The sequence below is a fragment of the Petromyzon marinus genome, chromosome 41 (genome assembly GCF_048934315.1).
Source record: "Petromyzon marinus isolate PM22_M1 ecotype Great Lakes invasive population chromosome 41, UKy_Petmar_22M1.pri1.0, whole genome shotgun sequence".
NCBI lineage: Eukaryota > Metazoa > Chordata > Hyperoartia > Petromyzontiformes > Petromyzontidae > Petromyzon > Petromyzon marinus.
Genome location: NC_133707.1, coordinates 8,221,598 through 8,239,113, shown reverse-complemented (window position 1 = coordinate 8,239,113; position 17,516 = coordinate 8,221,598). Strand labels below are relative to the sequence as shown.

Genomic DNA, 17,516 nt, shown 5'->3' with positions numbered 1-17,516 from the left:
CGTAGTGTGTTACCAACTGTTTTCTTGGTGACTATGGTCCCCGCTGCCTTGAGATCATTGACAAGATCCTCCCGTGTAGTTCTGGGCTGATTCCTCACCGTTCCCATGATCATTGAAATTCCACGAGGTGAGATCTTGCATGGAGCGCCAGGCCGAGGGAGATTGACAGTTCTTTTGTTTCTTCCATTTGCAAATAATCGCACCAACTCTTGTCACCTTCTCACCAAGCTGCTTGGCAATGGTCTTATAGTCCATTCCAGCCTTGTGTAGGTCTACAATCTTGTCCCTAACATCCTTGGATAGCTCTTTGGTCTTGGCCATGGTGGAGAGTTTGGAATCTGATTGATTGCTTCTGTGGACAGGTGTCTTTTATACAGGTAACAAGCTGAGATTAGGAAATCAATTTATAACATGTTTGACATGCGTTTTTCTGGATTTTGTTGTTGTTATTCTGTCTCTCACTGTTCAAATAAACCTACCATTAAAATGATAGTCTGATCATTTCTTTGTCAGTGGGCAAACGTACAAAAACAGCAGGGGATCAAATACGTTTTTCCCTCACTGTACATACTCCACGGAGAAAGATGCCTGTTTCAAATCAAACGCAGTCTTTTTTACTGTGAAGCACAAGTATCACCACTACACCATCCTCTCTCTCCATCCCTGCATTGCACCAGACGGTGGCATTCTTGTCTTTTGTAAATGAAGTTCATTGGAAATATTAGTTTTTTTAAACAATATTGGAACAATCCTAATTATTGAACCAAAAAAAAAACTTGCGTTTCGTACCCTGTTTGCCCACTAGCCACTTCTTGTGCTTACCATGTCCTGTTACAATTCAGCAAGCTTTGCGGTGTCCCAATTACAGAAAGCGGACGCCTATTTTTAACGGTGGTGCCGCAATCTATGCAGCACCGTCACCGCTGCTGCTGTTGTTGTTGCCTTGAACCATGCACAGTGGTCATGCGCAAGTCGGGAAAAGTACAATCCCCCAGGGTCATGTTGTACTGTACTTGCGTGACCTCTGCCATGGTTGGCAACGTTAATCGCAGGTGACTGCTGACACTTCGGAAAACTCCGCCTGGAACGTTCGCCCAACTGGATTGGCTTCGAAGTGAAGGTGGTTTTTATACGTTGGGTGTCTGCACCCGCGGGACTCTTCCTGTGCGTGATGTGAGCGAGTCCCTTTGGATCCGGGAATCTTAGAAGAGAGCTTTGAGAAAGGAACGATGTGTCCGCACCTGTCACCTTAAATGTCCAAGGACCGGTTAACTGAGGTGGCGTCGAGGGTGAACGCAGGGTATCCTAGTCGCCCACTTCACTTAAATAGCACGTTTTAAAAACCACAGCTTAATAAATTATAGGGGCCAAAGGAAGGACCAAATGCGAATTTGACTGGAAAAACTGCACTCTTCAATGTGTCTGGGGGACTTGTTCGTTGTGCACTTGGGATCATTTGTATTTAATATTAACTCTTTTGTTCTCTAGCTATCCAATGATACAAATACGATTTCGGCATCTGCTCCCATTAGATAAAACCGAGGGCTGCTCCATTGATATAAAGATATACTTATATCGTTATTAACCTTTCCAAATAGTGTTTACTCCTCTGAATAAAATATTTCTACTGTTTTGTACATACGGGCCAATTAATGTCTGAAGCACATCTATAAGGCCAATCGTGTTTACGAGGCACGTTAGTCATTAATGAGGATAGCAAGGAGGGCTTTACGTCAGATAAAAGCAACCTGAGCAGCATCTGTGACCTGCCGCTTCAACGATTACCAGGCCCGTGGTGACTCCGTTTCCACAACACTGCCCTGACAACTGCCACCAACCCTTGTGCCCAGAGGTAATCGCCCTTATGCTAGGAAACCACCTGGACTCCTTTATAGCTGACAGTTAAGCACACCTGCCTTGTGAAGCCATGATGTGGAGGTATGAGCACAGGGTTTGCCGTTCAAAGGTGATGGTTTCATTTCCTGCTCAAAGCTTTATGGTGTCGAACTCCCAAGTTTGGTCAGAGGTGATCCCCTCTGATCAACTAGAGATGACGTGATCACACTGCAGTGAGATGTTTAGTTTTTCTTTTCCTCGAGTGGAGCAAATTGTGATTCTGCTCATCTCAATGTTGACCAGTGTGGACGGCTACGTGGATAGCCCATGGAATGATCCACACCCACCGTGCTTGCGAGTCGATGAATTGTCGTGATTCAGGGCTGCAAATCGATTTAATAATTTACTCTTTTTTTTAAAGATCAATTGTTTACAGTCTCATTTGTATTCTCATTATGACTCGTTTGTGGTTTTATTTGCTCTCTTAACTTGAATTTTACTTACACTATCAATTATTGCCACAATTTGATGCATCTTTATTGAGCACAACAATTTGATTTTAGCGTTTTAATTGATAAATCTGCACATGCCGAGTAAGCGATTGCAGGTGCCCTCTCACGTACACCCAGCAACAGCTCACGATAGAGATGTTCGCCAGCGTGGTAGCGGGCACGACCTTGGCACTCTTGGAACACCTTAGGGAAAGTGTACTATTTCTAGTGCTTGTACCTCCCTGCTATTTCATTTGACGCAAACCCGTGGTTAATTATTTAACTTTCAAACAGCCCTGAGGTGCGAGTGTTTTCGTTCGGACCGTAGGACTTGCGCTGACCGTTCACAATGGCAAAGGGGCGCATTTTGTTTTTATACCTGCCGCACGTGTGGTTGTGATTTCTTTTCACGCCTGCAGTATTTCCTTGAACAAGCGCCTTGCCACATGTTCGGTATCAACCGTAGAAATGCAAGAACAACGACTTTTAAACACTTAACTTGTATTCCAACACTGTATACCGGAATGATTACAAGTAGTATTTTTAGATGTATACTCATAATATCCCTGAAAAAGGGGATATTGAGGACGGTGCGTAATATATGGAAGTTTTTAACTTGCATCCATATGCAAAAGAGCGTGATGCCCGCTAAGGATTGTGGGATTTCATGGTGTCAACACGTTGTCTTGCAGGGTCAAATACCTCTTGCAGCCGGGATCACGGCCATAGATTTGTCGTGCCATGGTAACTTGCAGCTGTGTACCTGTTTTGCTCTTGTTGGGGGGATCAGTGATCCCTTTGGGGCCTCTTGGTGATGCTGCAGGCACTTCCGATTAGCACGGTTGGCTATGTACGGTGCGAAAGAAGTTCAACATAACGTACATCGTGTGTTTTGCGTGTGGTGTAAACGTTGCTGGAGAGAATTGTAATGGCGCCATTCGTGAGATCATTGGCATGATGTATACCTTATTGCTGGGTGTTTAATTTGGCCATGACACCATGCGTACAATGACTCACATTTAGACAGTCATGGGATCTTGTTAACAACCAATGAATGCAGAGTCAGATGTTTTATCTATGAAAGTCTGGAAAGGGGTATGACATCCACCACTTGTTCTGGGTGATCTTGACCATGTATCCAATACCTATTTGAAATTGAGAAAAATCTAAAGCTGTAATTGCATTGGTGTGCAAGCATGTGCGTTGACCCCTCGAGCGCACTTGCATTTCAACTGGTGAAGGAACTTATGCCCGAGTGAACACATTGAAAGTCGGTCTCCTACTAAAAGTTTCCCCGAGTTGGCTGAGGGGGAAAGGCAGATCCCTCCACCCGAACAACCCCCCCCCCCCCCCTGTTGTGCGAGGGGTTGAATGTGGACACAAGCCAAGCGTGTAGTCTGGAAGTGTAAACAAATATTCAGATAAACAAAGTGTTGGCAACTCACCGGCACCATCGGGGCCAAAGCTGTTATCGCAAGTACGCCAGGCCCTTTCGGGGAGTGAAATAAAACACGGCCTCTTGCACACTATACGGGGTATGTAACCATAAATATAGTGCCACCCACGCCGCATCACATGCTGCCTGCCTCTGTTATATCCGTTTGTGTGGGTGTGTGTGTGCGCATATATTTATACACGCATACATACATTTTCCATGTTTGGCCTACACACAGACACCAGTCAGCATATCAATGACGATTTTTTTACACCTCTTGGTACAACTACTGCACACTTAAAACACTTGCTTTAAATTGTGTGCTCCGCGTGCTTTGTCATGAGGCTTTTGGTCAGACCCGAACCTGAGGTCTTGAAATCCATTGGGGCTAGCATGCGATGTGTTCAGCCCCCAAACATTTGCGGTAGGATAAATCGCAAAAAAGTTATCACGTGCGCTCTTTGGAAAGAATGGATGTTTTGGCCGGCGGACCATTTGACACATCCTGTGTATTTTTACAACCAACCCACTCTCTGCATGACGGCTCCTATCCCGTGACATCTGCAGTCCCTTTGCAATTCCTCCACACGAACCGTGGCACATCCAATCTCTCCATGGCTGCTCATGCACGGCACCCCCCCCCCCAACTCGCTCTGCACGGCTCGTGCAAAGCTTGAATGTAAAAAGTTCACTCCCCAAGAATAAACACACAGCTCACGTGCTTTCCCCCTCCGAAGCTACCATAAGGATTCCTTATGTTTGTTTTTTTTGCTGCTGCGCCCGCCTGCAACTTACTGGCTCATGTCCAGATTTTTCAAGACTGCTATGGGTTTCAAAATGTAAACTGAAAACCAGATTTGCGATTTTAACATTCAAAATATGTATCCTTGAGTGGATGGTAATGTCACTGCTATAGGCTGTTTGCTGGACGTCTGCTTCCTCAAATAGTTATATGACTTCACTTTCTTTTTGCATATTATTGTGTTGTATGTAAGTAAAATGTCTTAGCCCTCAATGAATTAGCTAAAATATTCATATCCAAACTGTGGCCACCGCTGCATTGTGTATCATCCATGTAAACACATTTATATATTTATAAAGGTGCAGCCCTGCAATTGCTTGCTCATGCCACTGCTGGCAGAGGAGCGTTGGTAGAAAGAGCTGTATTGAGCCACTACAGAAGGTATTTGGCTTATTCCTCCATGCCATCTGTGACTCTTCACACACGTGTATATACAGGGTGGTCCAAAAGTCAGGACACATAGGGTTTTTCATTTATTTTAACACTGGCATTAAAACATTTTAATTGTTTATTCTTTATGTTAATATGTTATCTTCAATTAATATGTAATTTACTTCACCTCAACACTTGGACGTACGAGATGTGATAAGGATAATTTTTTTTCCCGTTCGTGTTTGGACTCCACTTAAAGCGATAGGACACAACTGGCACGCTTGCCCCATTCCATGCCATTCTTTTACGACGCCCGAATGAAACAAGATGGTGAACGCGCGTGAGCTTGTCTCTTGTCATAAATTAAGCCCCAGTTGGCCGCGTCATTTTTCTTTTTACGTTAACTGAACGTAGCAGTCAGCCGTTCAAAAATGAGAACGTCATGCAATGTACGTCGTAATTGGTTGGGATCCTCAGGTGGCCAGATGTGGCGATGAGCGCTCGCCTTGGTTTCGTGACCCACGGTGGCCATAATAGACGCTCGCTGACAGCACTTTTCTCGACAGTCTTCGGTGACCTTGAAGGGGGATATATAATATTGTGGAGAACCGTCGCAATGGTTAGTGAACTCCGCTATGAATATCGCAAACTGAGGTCGATTCCTGGCCACCGCTAACATAAGTGGTGAGCGATATCTGAACTGGTCCTGGGCCCTGCCCTAGGTCATTGCAGCCTTAAATTAAATCCTTTTATTACGTGTGTAAGTAAAAAAAAAACAGCACTAGGGAGACAAAGGTGGCCAGACGACGTGGTGTTGTGTGGGTACACCAACCACTCTCGTGTGCCTTGCCAGCCTTAATTGGCCCTGGCTAACAACACCTGCCCCATTAGTCTGTTAAAGGCCGTAACATATCTGTTTGTCATCTGCTGTCCCGCAAAGCTGTACGTCGCTGCGCGAATGCAGATGAAATTCGACCGACTGCGTCTCTTTAATGATTGACGTGGTGACTAACCTCTGCCGAGGTCATTGTCACAACGGGACAATCACGCGCTGTTTCTCCTGCACACCTTCACCGGGCGTGACTGGTGGCGGTGTTGTGTTGTCGTTGAAAGCCGTTGCCAAGGCTGCTCTCACCGTGGGGCTTCACTCATCTCGCTCGCAAACCCCCACATCTGCACCTGGTGGCTCTTCCCTCGTCATGGTGCCGCTGTTGTCGTATTTACGCCCACTTTTCTGTTGAAACTGAAAAGACACCGATGTCTTTGTGTTCATTCGTTCAGCAGCCTTGTATGACTCGTGTGTGTGTGTGTGTGTGTTTGCCTGGTGGTGGTTTGTTTATTTGTTTTAGTGTCTCTGCAAGCTGACGCTCATGGCGAGCCTTTGGCAAAAAGGGGTGGCACGTGTTACATTTGGACTAGAGCTAGCGAATGTGCTCTAGTGAGTCATAGCCCAAAGCATTTTAATAGCCGAATCTGCTCACGTGTGTATTTGTATTGTGTCCGTTGTGTATAAGTGACTTTTGTGTTGTACTAAAGTGCATATTTGTAGCTCTAAGAGGGTTTTTTTAAACATCATTTGCCTTATCAATGAGCTTTAATAAGATGGTTGTGTGTGCGTTCATTGGTGACCTAGCCGAGACCATTAACTTGCTACCCTTGAAAACTCTATTCACAATTCAGGAAATGTGGGTTTGTAGATCTCCATGTGAATCTATAGGTCTTGATGTGAGTGTTTAATTGTCTGAGGCTATGGGGTCTCTGTCAGTCACTCGTTGCTGGGCAGAGAGACAAAGCCCTGTCTCGAGCGAACTGTAATTTTTAATTAAATAGTTCCACTTGCATGCGGCTGGCTGGATTCGAACCCGGGTGTCTCAGGGGCAGCTTCGACCTCTGCTTGCCATGAATGAACAACAATACCTTGCTGATTTTGTCAGGGAGCATAAACAACCACACCAACTCTGGTCATCCTTGCAGCGGCTTTTGGTTAACCATCGAACAAAGACGGTCACTGCCTTCGTGCTTTTCGATGCGCTTTTGTGGCCGTCTTCGATATCAAGTTGCTTGGCAATGGTCTTGTAGGTCTTCAGTCTTGTCCCTGACATCCTTGGAGAGCTCTTTGGTCTTGGCCATGGTGGAGAGTTTGGAATCTTGATTGATTGATTGCTTCTGTGGGCAGGTGTCTTTTATACAAGTAACAAGCTGAGATTAGGAGCACTCCCTTTAAGAGTGTGCTCCTAATCTCAGCCCGTTACCTGTATAAAAGACACCTGAGAGCCAGAAATCTTTCTGATTGAGAGGGGACCAAATACTTATTTCCCTCATTAAAATGCAAATCAATTTATAACATTTTTGACATGTGTTTTTCTGGATTTTTTTGTTGTTATTCTGTCTCTCACTGTTCAAATAAACCTACCATTAAAATTATAGACTGATCATTTCTTTGTCAGTGGGCAAACGTACATAATCAGCAGGGGATCAAATACTTGTTTCCCTCACTGTAGATGAAAACTCATTCCTTTAGAACTGCTTTTTGTGTTGTGTTTGTTTTCCTTCCCCCGCACCTCAGATTAGCATGGTTGGCTACGTACGGTGCAAAAGAAGTTCAACATACGTACATACATACCCAGCCACCTCATGCTTGTATTGCATTGTTAACAGCGCGTGCTGTTCGTCTCTTTGTTCTGTGTGCTGCAGAAGAGCGATGAGTCGCCGAGAGGCTTGGGCAGGTGCCGCTCAAACGGCGGGAGCTCGGGGAGCCTCAACTCCAATTCCTCCTCCTCGCAGGCTCCGTCCAGCGGGGAGGCTCATCCCAAGTACCAGGTAGGGCTGGGGCATGTTTGCGATGAAAACTTCTAGTTGGGTGAACTATGGGTAGCCCGCGTTGAGCTAGCCTAAGGCCAGTTGCTCTAGATTGGGTCAGGTTTGGATCAGGTGGGGCTAGGATTAAACCAGCTTTGGCTGAATTGTATGTGGTGAGGCCAAATCCAGGCTGGGCTGGATTGTGGCAAGTCACGCGTTTACAGGTTGGTCTGACAAAGCCCTGTCTGAGCGAACTGTAATTTTTAATTAAATAGTTCCATTTGTGCACAATTACCTTAATAATTGCGTCGATGTCATGCGATGCTTCAATGGCTATGGTTGCAGAAACCACTGTTGTCATTGGGCAACTATAATTCAATGTCATACAATCGGACACTGTTGTTTTATGTCGATACGAAGCTTATGCGCTTCTAAAGCTTTTCCGGCCCAGTGCTTCAGGCCCATTTGAGTGAGGTTCTAACCGAACTCCTGAAGCACCGATTTCCATGTAGACAACTTCTTAGATAACACTTTCCATGTGGTAACCCAATCTTGTGTCAGGCTGGATATATATCATACACGTCCTCATCCCAGTGTGACCCTTGGCTAAATTTAACAAAGCCTCTCTTTGTGGCAGAGCGTGCGCACGAATTTGTATGCCTGCCCTCATTCCCGTGCCATCTAGTCTAAGGTCATCGGCTCGGAGAATGAAAACAGAAGCTCGAATCATCTTCTGAAATGAACACACGAGCTGAGGGCAGAAATGTGCCCTGGTTGGCAGTAACTCGATACAGACTTTTATGACAATTCTTTTGGGTTGAAGTTGCGATGTTGAAAGTGGAGTAAACATGCTCAACGCTTGAAAAGTGGCTATTATTAGTTTCCTAATTTTGGGAACCGAAGCCATTGTCGGTTCAGGATGACAGACTGGGCAAACCTGGCGCTTAAGTGTGGCACTGGGCTTCAGGCGAGCAGTCATGCCTCATCTTAGGTGAATGTATCGGACTTAAAAAGTCTCACGCATCACTTGCATGTGCTTGTTTACGTTTTTCCCTCGCTAACAAATCGTTTAATTGTCGTATTGTAGAGCCATTGTGCCACATAAGATCATGGATGTCTCGTTTGTTTTGTTTCTGTATTCATTCTATCAGCTTAGAAGATATGTTAACTTATATTTGCATAACTGTTATGCTATTTTTTAGAGCGTAAGATCTAATTTAAAACCCAGAATACAGATAATGTTTAATGTGGAAATATATTCATTTTAAAGTGATGGATATACATGTGCCTATGACAACTCACCCTGTGCCCAATCTCTCCAGCCCTCAAAAGCTAAGCAAGGATTGACCAAGGAATAGGGCTTTGATGGGTGACCGCTATTCACAACAGGTGTTATTGGCTGCTCCAGAGCTACATTTCAAGCAGCAGGATGGAGTGAAACAAAATGTATTCTTGTACTGTGCTTCTATGCTCCCTCCTTCAGCCAGCACTGATGAGCAGAGTGAAGTATGGTCAAATAACCCCCACAACACGCACGGTGTGACGAGGCCCTCATCCAGCAGTGGATTGACAAACGTCTTTATTGTGTATTGCATATTAATTTGACGGTTGTATAATTGTGTATTTTAATGTTATTTTGCACGCGTGCGTTTCTATCTTTCCCTCTTCCCTGCACCAGTACGTGCGCATGGGCCCTGACGTGAAGATGCTAGGAGAGATGATGTTCGGCTCCGTGGCCATGAGCTACAAGGGATCGACGCTCAAGATCCACCACATGCGGTGAGTGCGGAGATACAAAGGTGTCTGGGCACGGTGTATCTCCACACCACCCAGTAGTGCGCCGTTCCGGCCTTAACCCTTTCTCGTTCCGGTTATGTACGTGTACATGTTGTACATGATGTACACGTACATAATCAGAATGGAATCGGGAAGAAAAAAAACTCAATAAAATTACTTTTTCGGCACCAAGGCTCCCATAAGGGCCATGCTGGAGGGCATGTGGCACAGTTTGGCGCCAGCTATCATAGAGTGTGGTCGTGTCACTACAGTTCTCTGCGGCGAGTAAAATGTCTTTAAAAACTGCGCTATGCTTCTCTAAGTAAAAATTAGCGCTGAACGGCTTGCGCGTTCCAAGGTTCGGTGGTAAAGAAGGACCAACCCTGCAACTTGCAGACGTCTTGGAATGGGAAAGGGTAAATAGCATGTCTGTACAGCTAAACGGGAAATCTTTGTGCGTGTGTCTTTGCGCGTATATCCTTGTCTCTCGGTTGAAGGAGTCCTCCTCAGATCATGCTGAGTAAGGTGTTTACGGTGAACATGGGAGGCACGGGCAGCCTCAGTGGCAGCAGCAGCAGCCTGTGAGTATCTGTGCCACCTCGCTCGCATAAACTAACCACACGTCTCCACGCATGGCCTCGGCTGCTCATCTCCACTTGGCTAGCACAGTATTTCATGTCTCGCGGGGTTTTTTTCACTTTGAGACATTAAGACAGCTGTTCTTATCCACTTATAGATCTTAAAGATTCCCGTGATATTTCTCAGGAGTAGAGCTTCATGTGCGGAATTCTCTAGCCTAGGTTACGCACCTGTTGCATCAATAATTGGTGGGTATATATACATATATCATTGCTATATGTATATTTCACGGATCTATTTCTAATTGGTGAGTATACATTTGTCCGTGAATTCTCACCGTAGTTTCCTGCAATACGTATACCGTACATACGTAATAGATACGCCTGTTGCCTCTGTCGATTTCAGTACGCCGTCCAGCTTATGTAAACAGCGCATAAGCTAACAGGCGTGCAGTGAAAGGCCATTTAGGTTGAGGGTTCTGTCAGCCTCGGAAATGATGCGTTATTAAAAGATTTGTGGCAGCTGTGCGCGCGGTGACATGCGATGCTGTTCGTTTGCAGGCTGACTGACAGCTTCGAGTACACCCACGCGGGACTCACCTCCTCCCGCTCCTTCCCAGTGCTGAACTCCAGTGCCGTCATACGGGAAAAAACCCGAGGTACGCACGCACGCACGCCCCGTGCACGTGCACACAACTCCACGCTCACAGGCGGGCCCATATGGAGCAAGCGAGCGCCTGGTCAAAGCACGTAGCATTTTTTTTTTAGGCACCAACCTCGACTGTGAGTTGTGGGCTCTCCAACGCGAGCGAGTAAAAGGGTATTTAAGTTACTTTCATGGGCACTGCTATAGCTCCCTCCAGTGATGGCACTGCAGTGATATTGTGATGAAAATCTCCTCCGTAGTTGCTGCTGTAATGTTCACTGAAGTGCGATTAAGTGGGGTTCGTGAACGTGATAATGAAATGTGGTTTCTTATCGCAGCTTCACTCGTGTGTCCAAATCGTAGGAAAATATATCCTTTGTGCCTAACCACGAGAGATGTTTGTTTTTTGGGGTTGCATCTGTCTATATGCTGCCACAGGCCTTGCTATCTCGACGAACTAGCTGTGTTCTTATTAACATGTGCAAGCAATGCGGTTTCGTTTAATATTTCATTAAGTGTTTATTCAGGAGTGAGTAACTACATTTATTGACATGCATTTGGTTTATATTAGGTGAGTGCACACTTTTTGACGTGGCACAGCAGGTTGACGATAACTTTTACAAGAGTTTGCTTTGGCACACGCAACCGGGAAAACAAGCGGCAAACAACACGAAAGACAAAGGAATATTTTGGGCAATTTTTTTATTATTATTTCGTGGCTCATATTGGTCTCTTTCAAGTGTCCCACCACTGAAGCGGCATATGTAAGACGTGTAATGATTGGAATGACGTTACATGCATTACCAACAATTCACTCATCCATGAGGTACACTGATTGCAGCTCAGGGAACAGCTTTTTATGTTTATTGTAAGCTTGGAAAGGTGCACACATTTACAATGATTAAATCTGAGTGCTGTGACAATTGTTTTTCATTAACATGTTTCTGTTTCCAGGTTTTTATAGCACATCATTTTCAGAAGACAGGTTTACGTGTTAGTTTATACTCCGTATATTTGTGCTATCTTAAGACTCTACTATATTTGTGTGCCGTTCTTTTGCCTCCATTGTCTCTCCTGTTTGTCTCTAATTTCCCATTCAGTTAGCGTCTAACGTAAGTGTGTTCTGTCATCTGTCCGTCGCTATATTTGTCTCATTTACTCCGTCTTGCGTGTACTCTTCACCTTCCGCTGCCCTCTTCTCTAACCATTGGGTCCCCATCTCCTTTCCTCCAGTAGGACTCCTCTCCTTGTGCTGCCGTAGGCAGGCTGGTTCAATGCAAGGGCTGGACGCTATGCCGTTCGGCTTAGTGCGGAGTGCCTCTTTCTTCGCAGGTTTGTCTGTCGTTATGTCCACCTGTTAGTTTGCATCCTGCTGCATTTAAAAAAAAATACTAACACCACCTCCCCCCCCCCCATCCTTGATCACGCTTCCCTTTTCTGTTTTTTGAGTGGCATATCAATAAATTATAATCAGGAAGAGAGCAACAAGGTATATATTTTTGGATGTACGACTTTTATTCACAAGGGCCAATCATCAGGCCGGGTTTAACAAGGTAGCTTGCATCGCAGGATAGAGTGGTCTCTGTTGTCTTAGGGCTCTGTTGTGAGCATGTCTATGCCACAATTTCCCCAACCTATTTATTCCTTTCACCCAATTATAGTGTCATAGGTTGTAACCTGTTTCATTTTCACAACTTTTGGGGTAAGTCCCATGATCAGTAAATAATATCTGGGTATGATTAGTTACTATTAGACAGAATTGACTGTACATCTTAATTGATGCTTGCGGCTGTAAAAATTGGATGAGACGATCTGAGCCGAGCACCAAACGTTATTTGGCATTAAACCCTTTCTGCTGCGGATGCCTCCGTGTCACGGCACTGCTGCCTTTTTTTCTCCCTGCCCATATTGACCTCATAGCAAGTGGCAGATGTGGGGCAATTCGGTTACACAACTGTCGATTGTGTAAAAGAGGGGCAGGCTACAGTGACCCCTTTAATTCCATTTTTTTTCCGCACGCCAGGAGCATGAAACAGTCTCTCTCAGTGCAAGCAGGAGTCTTGTCATGTCCAAATGACCATTATGCCCCTATAGGGCCCTTTGTCCGAATGAATCATCAGTCAAATCAATTGGTAGCCATTTCAAAAATGTAAGTGGTCATCATGGAATTGTGAGCATGAATTTTATGGCTTCCCAGTGTCCGCTTTATGGTGATTGGCTGACTTGAGAACTTAATGCCAATTGGTATTTATGTACATAGGCATATTTTCATGCTGCACTCATTCCTGTACTTGTGCATTACAAATAAGCACAATTTAGATTTGGAAGTCCTCTGTTTGTAAACATTCACTCAACCTCCACACATGACCAATCCTATAGTTTCCACTGTTGAGTGCTCTTTTTAAACAAATTTACTTGAGTAGCCGATCTCAATATAAATCGCCAGTATTTTCACATTTATTCTCAATAATTAGTTTTTATGAGTAATTGTTTCTACCGGAGTGTATGATGACACATAGGCAGGATCGTCTACACTCCACTTCCTCTGGATTCCATTGTGCTAACAACCACAGCGCTTACTAATGTTTTTTATGATGTATCTGATTAACTTCCACTGCTCTGCCTAAAACCCAAGGGACCTCTTGTCCCCTCACCCTGGTGTCAAACTTGCACTGAGGTGGCGTGTCGGTCTCACCGTTTGTCTCACACTGGGTTTTGTTCGTGCGATCACCAGAAAGTTGTGCCACTGGAAACCTAACTCAGCACTTTATATCTTGGTGGGGAAATGAGGATGAAGTGGTGAAGCGGAATATGATTTTAATGGGTTTTTACAAAAGCTTGAACAAAGTAACAACAATAATGTTTTAATAGATGAAATCTACTGTCTGTACGTTTAACCCCTCAGATGGCCTTTTGTATGAAATCATTCTGCGTATTTGGTGTGCTGTTGATTATGGTGATAACGGTTGATGTAACACAGGATTTGTGTGAATCAACTCGGTTTTGTGTTCGTGCACCGATTTAGTAATGAATGCAGCTGTTTAGAGTAACTGTCTGATGTGCACGGAGGGGGGGGGGAGTACAAGGCAATTCAAAAGGCGCTGAAAATACTCCTGGCAATATAAACATTTGGCTGAAATAATGACAAACATAAATGCTTAAATTTTCAGCGTCTTTTTGATTATTATTTTTTTGCCAGCCGTTGAAGTGCTAATGAAGCACTTTGTTCCAAATAACTTGACAGCGTTATATGCATACGATGGCTTGGCTGGTTATTGAAAGCTGTGCTCTGATCCATCCTATCTTAACAGACAAGTCCTGCCCTTTTACAATGTGGAATTTGACAGCATCATGGATGGGTGATTTACTGAAGGGGAGAGTCATTCTAGGGTAGATAAGGTTGTGGGTGTCTGCTGTAAACTCTTCAGTGTCTTCTTAGCCGTTATAATGTATAATAAATCCAGCCATGCCATGAGAGAGATATTAGACAATGCTGTAAACTTATCTGGAACTTTGAGCTGTAGAGAGCTTTGTTTGATAGATTTTAAACAGCCGAACTGTAACTTGCCAGATAACTGTTATCTAAGTGACAGTGATTTTTACCTGAGATATAGTCCATGTGTTGACCATATATTACCATATGGACATGAAAGCTGTTATGAGAGTAAAACGGGATGTGTATTTATCCATTTGTAACCAAGTTATTTTCAGGAGATGTAGCCCTTTGGCTCTTTCAATAATTTCTTTGTTGGGATGATGGTGGTTTATTGCGATACTAGCCCTGCCAATTACGTCGTATTGCGATACTAGTGAGTGATACTAGTGCAGCTCAAGCAGTAAATTCACGGCTGGGAATGACGATTTATATTTACAATTCCTAAGAAATCCAGTGTATGCAAAATTCTGTCTCCTAAACTAACCTCAGGCTGTCCATGCAAAGCCTGAAATCCAAAACTGAGCTTGTATGCAATGTAAAATTTAAAGTCACAACTTTGTGCCAAGAACAGTGAGTTGCAATACGACGTAATTGGCACCAATCACGTCAAGGCGTTTGGGGCGTGTTGAGGAGGGAAGTGCGGTGTTGACTCGTTCTTGATGGTCCCCCCCCCCATCGTCCCAATACTCCTGATTGTGCCGTGCAGCGTACAGCTCTCCTCTCGACATGCCGAGCCGCGGCAAGAACGAGGACAGTGACAGTGGCATCGCCCGCTCTGGTGAGTTTCAAGAAGGGGAATCGCAATCTCTCGAGGTATATTTTGTGCACTTAAATTTTTTGCCGCAATTGATATCTCTCAACATCTCTCGATATGAGCGGTGTCACCCTGATCAAAGTCTCCAAAAGTAAAAATGCCCCAACATAGGACACAGAGATGAGGTATTTCTAAATGGTATTTATAAATGAGACGATGTTGTGGGCAGCAGTGGGCAATGCAGCAGAATCCATAGTTTTTTTGTACTTCATTATGCTCCGAAATAAACCTCCGTGACCCACACGGCCGTGGGGAGACCCTCATGCAGCCGTGGATTGAGAAGAGGGTTACAAAAGTACTGTACAAATAAAAAAGTTAATTTCGAAAAACGTCTTGAATTTCAACACGTCATCATATTTGTTTACTTGTAGCACAAAAGACGAAACAAAAAAATAATTAGCTCTATATTTTTTCATAAATATAAGAAATTGCAAGTTATTCCAAGCTGATCTTCACAGCTTAGCACAGCTATTGTCCAATTCCCGGGCGGCGCTTGAAGTGACTGGCAATAACTCCCTGCCGCTTGGGTGATGACCGACACTTCCTTGATTTTATAGAAACAAAAAAAACAAATGCGCGCGTCTTGTGCCCGCAGCGTCTCTCACCAGCCTGCTGCTGGCAGCTCTGCCGTCTCCCAGCTCCTCTCTGCCCACTGGCGGCAGCTCCAACAGCCTGAGCCGGCGATTCCAGCGCAGCCAGAACACCAGCCTGGACCATGGCGTCTTCCCGCGCCGGTGACGCCCGCAATAAGAAAAATGATCATCGATAATTTTATTATTGTTCGTATTAGTGCCGGTCGTATAGCGCAAGGCTATCATAGATGCGCAACGTTTCACGAATGAGTATAGTCTGCCAGCAAGGGGTGATGTAGACACGTGGGTTTACTCATTTGAGAAATGTCTCAGTTTTTGAATTTGTACAATGATTTGGCACGCAAGGCCGACTTATGTCACGGGATATTTAACATCCACATAGAAGCAGTATTTATGGTTAATACACCCTGTAGTGTATTGATCAGCCTACCTAAAAACCCTTGCTTTTTATACAAGCTCGTTACTCGGCCTAAGGGTCCTCTACACAGACTCCATTCTCTTGTTCAGTCTCATCCTTGCCTGCTCAGTTAAAAAATTCTCCGACACTGCCCAAGGTATGGGGCCATGTTTCTTCATCTCCTATGTGATCTACGCACTGGTTGCTCTTCCCAAGTGCCACGTCTCCCTTTGCCATAGGAGACTCATTGACGCTTATTCCCCCTCCCTGGTCTCGCCTAGGTCTGGCGAGGAAGGCTTCAGCTTGGCGGAAGGCTGCTGCAGCTCCAACCCGTCGTCCGTGCGGCGCAGGAAAATCGCCATCGGCATCATCTTCTGCCTGTCACCGTGCGCCGAGGACGAGGAGGCGCGCTTCCAGGAGTTCTTTTTCTCTCACTTCCCCCTCTTCGAGAGTCACATGGACCGACTCAAGACGGCCATAGAGCAGGTGACGACAATCCCCAGTGCGAGGTCACATGCGGTTCCATTGCGCTCCCATTCATTTATTAATCTAACTTAAGACATTGTCTCATGATAATGTAGCTATTACTACATGCGCGGCTTGTGAATCTTCATTCACACGCTACCACTATTTTAACTAAATACTTTTATTTTACCAGGTAAGGCCCATTGAGCTATATAGCTCAGTGACCTGGCCACTTGATAGCTCAACGAAGTGGCTTATCACATTGGAAATTTATAGCAGCCGAATACTGTAAACATGTGTTTCCAAACTCGGCAGTGATGCCATCTGGGCTCATAGTGCAGTGCGCGAGCCATCTACACTTTACTACCATTAGCTTGGACCACAAGCAATTGATTCCAACGTGCAGGATTTGAAGCAGGTATCGTGCGCATAAAAAACTACTTTAATCGACGAGTCAAATCATAGTCGCATGCCCAACAAATTTTACACACGCGCAGTATAAGGCAGCAGGAAGACATGGCAACACACGTGACCCAAACTTTTAGTAGAGCCTCCTGCCCATCCACTCAGAGCCTGACACAAGTACTGACACGGCCGTTCTACGCGTCTTGTCTCACCACAGCAGATAGTTTATGTACATGCACAGCCCTTTTTCAGTACACTGCTGAATGAGGGCCTACCCCACACTGTTTGGGCCATGGGGGTTGTTTGACCATACCCAAGCCGAGAGCTTTTATACTCAAATATATATTTTTTTGTTTTGTTTTCTGTAGGCGATGATTACCTGCAGGAAGATCCAGGACCCAATGCAGAGATCCCAGGTGTACGTGCAAAGAATCATGGATGCTCTGAGCCGCTTCAGGTGATTCACGCCTGGGTCACTTCGGCCAACCACTTGGTTGACAGCCCCTATCATAAGGCCATGACCAAATCGAGGAGAATGTACCCAACCTCATCAGGTTTGGGAAGCTAAGCAGGCCTTGAGCCTGCATGGTGCTTTGATGGGTGATCACCGTGCTTGTCAGGTAGTTGGGTAGCAGAGGTCAGTGCAAGAAAAACATCTGTGGGACCTTATT

At 45.0% G+C, this 17,516-nt stretch overlaps 1 protein-coding gene across 4 annotated transcripts in view; it reads left to right on the top strand.

Annotated features, from left to right (window-relative positions):
- LOC116950996 (folliculin-interacting protein 2-like) overlaps positions 1–17,516 on the top strand; it is a 65,560-nt gene that overhangs the window by 35,140 nt on the left and 12,904 nt on the right. For 2 of the 4 annotated variants that reach the window (XM_032969254.2, XM_032969258.2), the window contains exons 3-11: positions 7,631–7,756; positions 9,414–9,514; positions 10,009–10,092; positions 10,651–10,748; positions 11,969–12,067; positions 14,878–14,949; positions 15,581–15,719; positions 16,257–16,461; positions 17,214–17,302. In XM_032969254.2, coding sequence (XP_032825145.2) covers positions 7,631–7,756; positions 9,414–9,514; positions 10,009–10,092; positions 10,651–10,748; positions 11,969–12,067; positions 14,878–14,949; positions 15,581–15,719; positions 16,257–16,461; positions 17,214–17,302 — 1,013 coding nt within the window. The remainder of the gene's footprint in view (positions 1–7,630; positions 7,757–9,413; positions 9,515–10,008; positions 10,093–10,650; positions 10,749–11,968; positions 12,068–14,877; positions 14,950–15,580; positions 15,720–16,256; positions 16,462–17,213; positions 17,303–17,516) is intronic. The other 2 variants (XM_032969255.2, XM_032969257.2) reach the window with 2 other exon arrangements.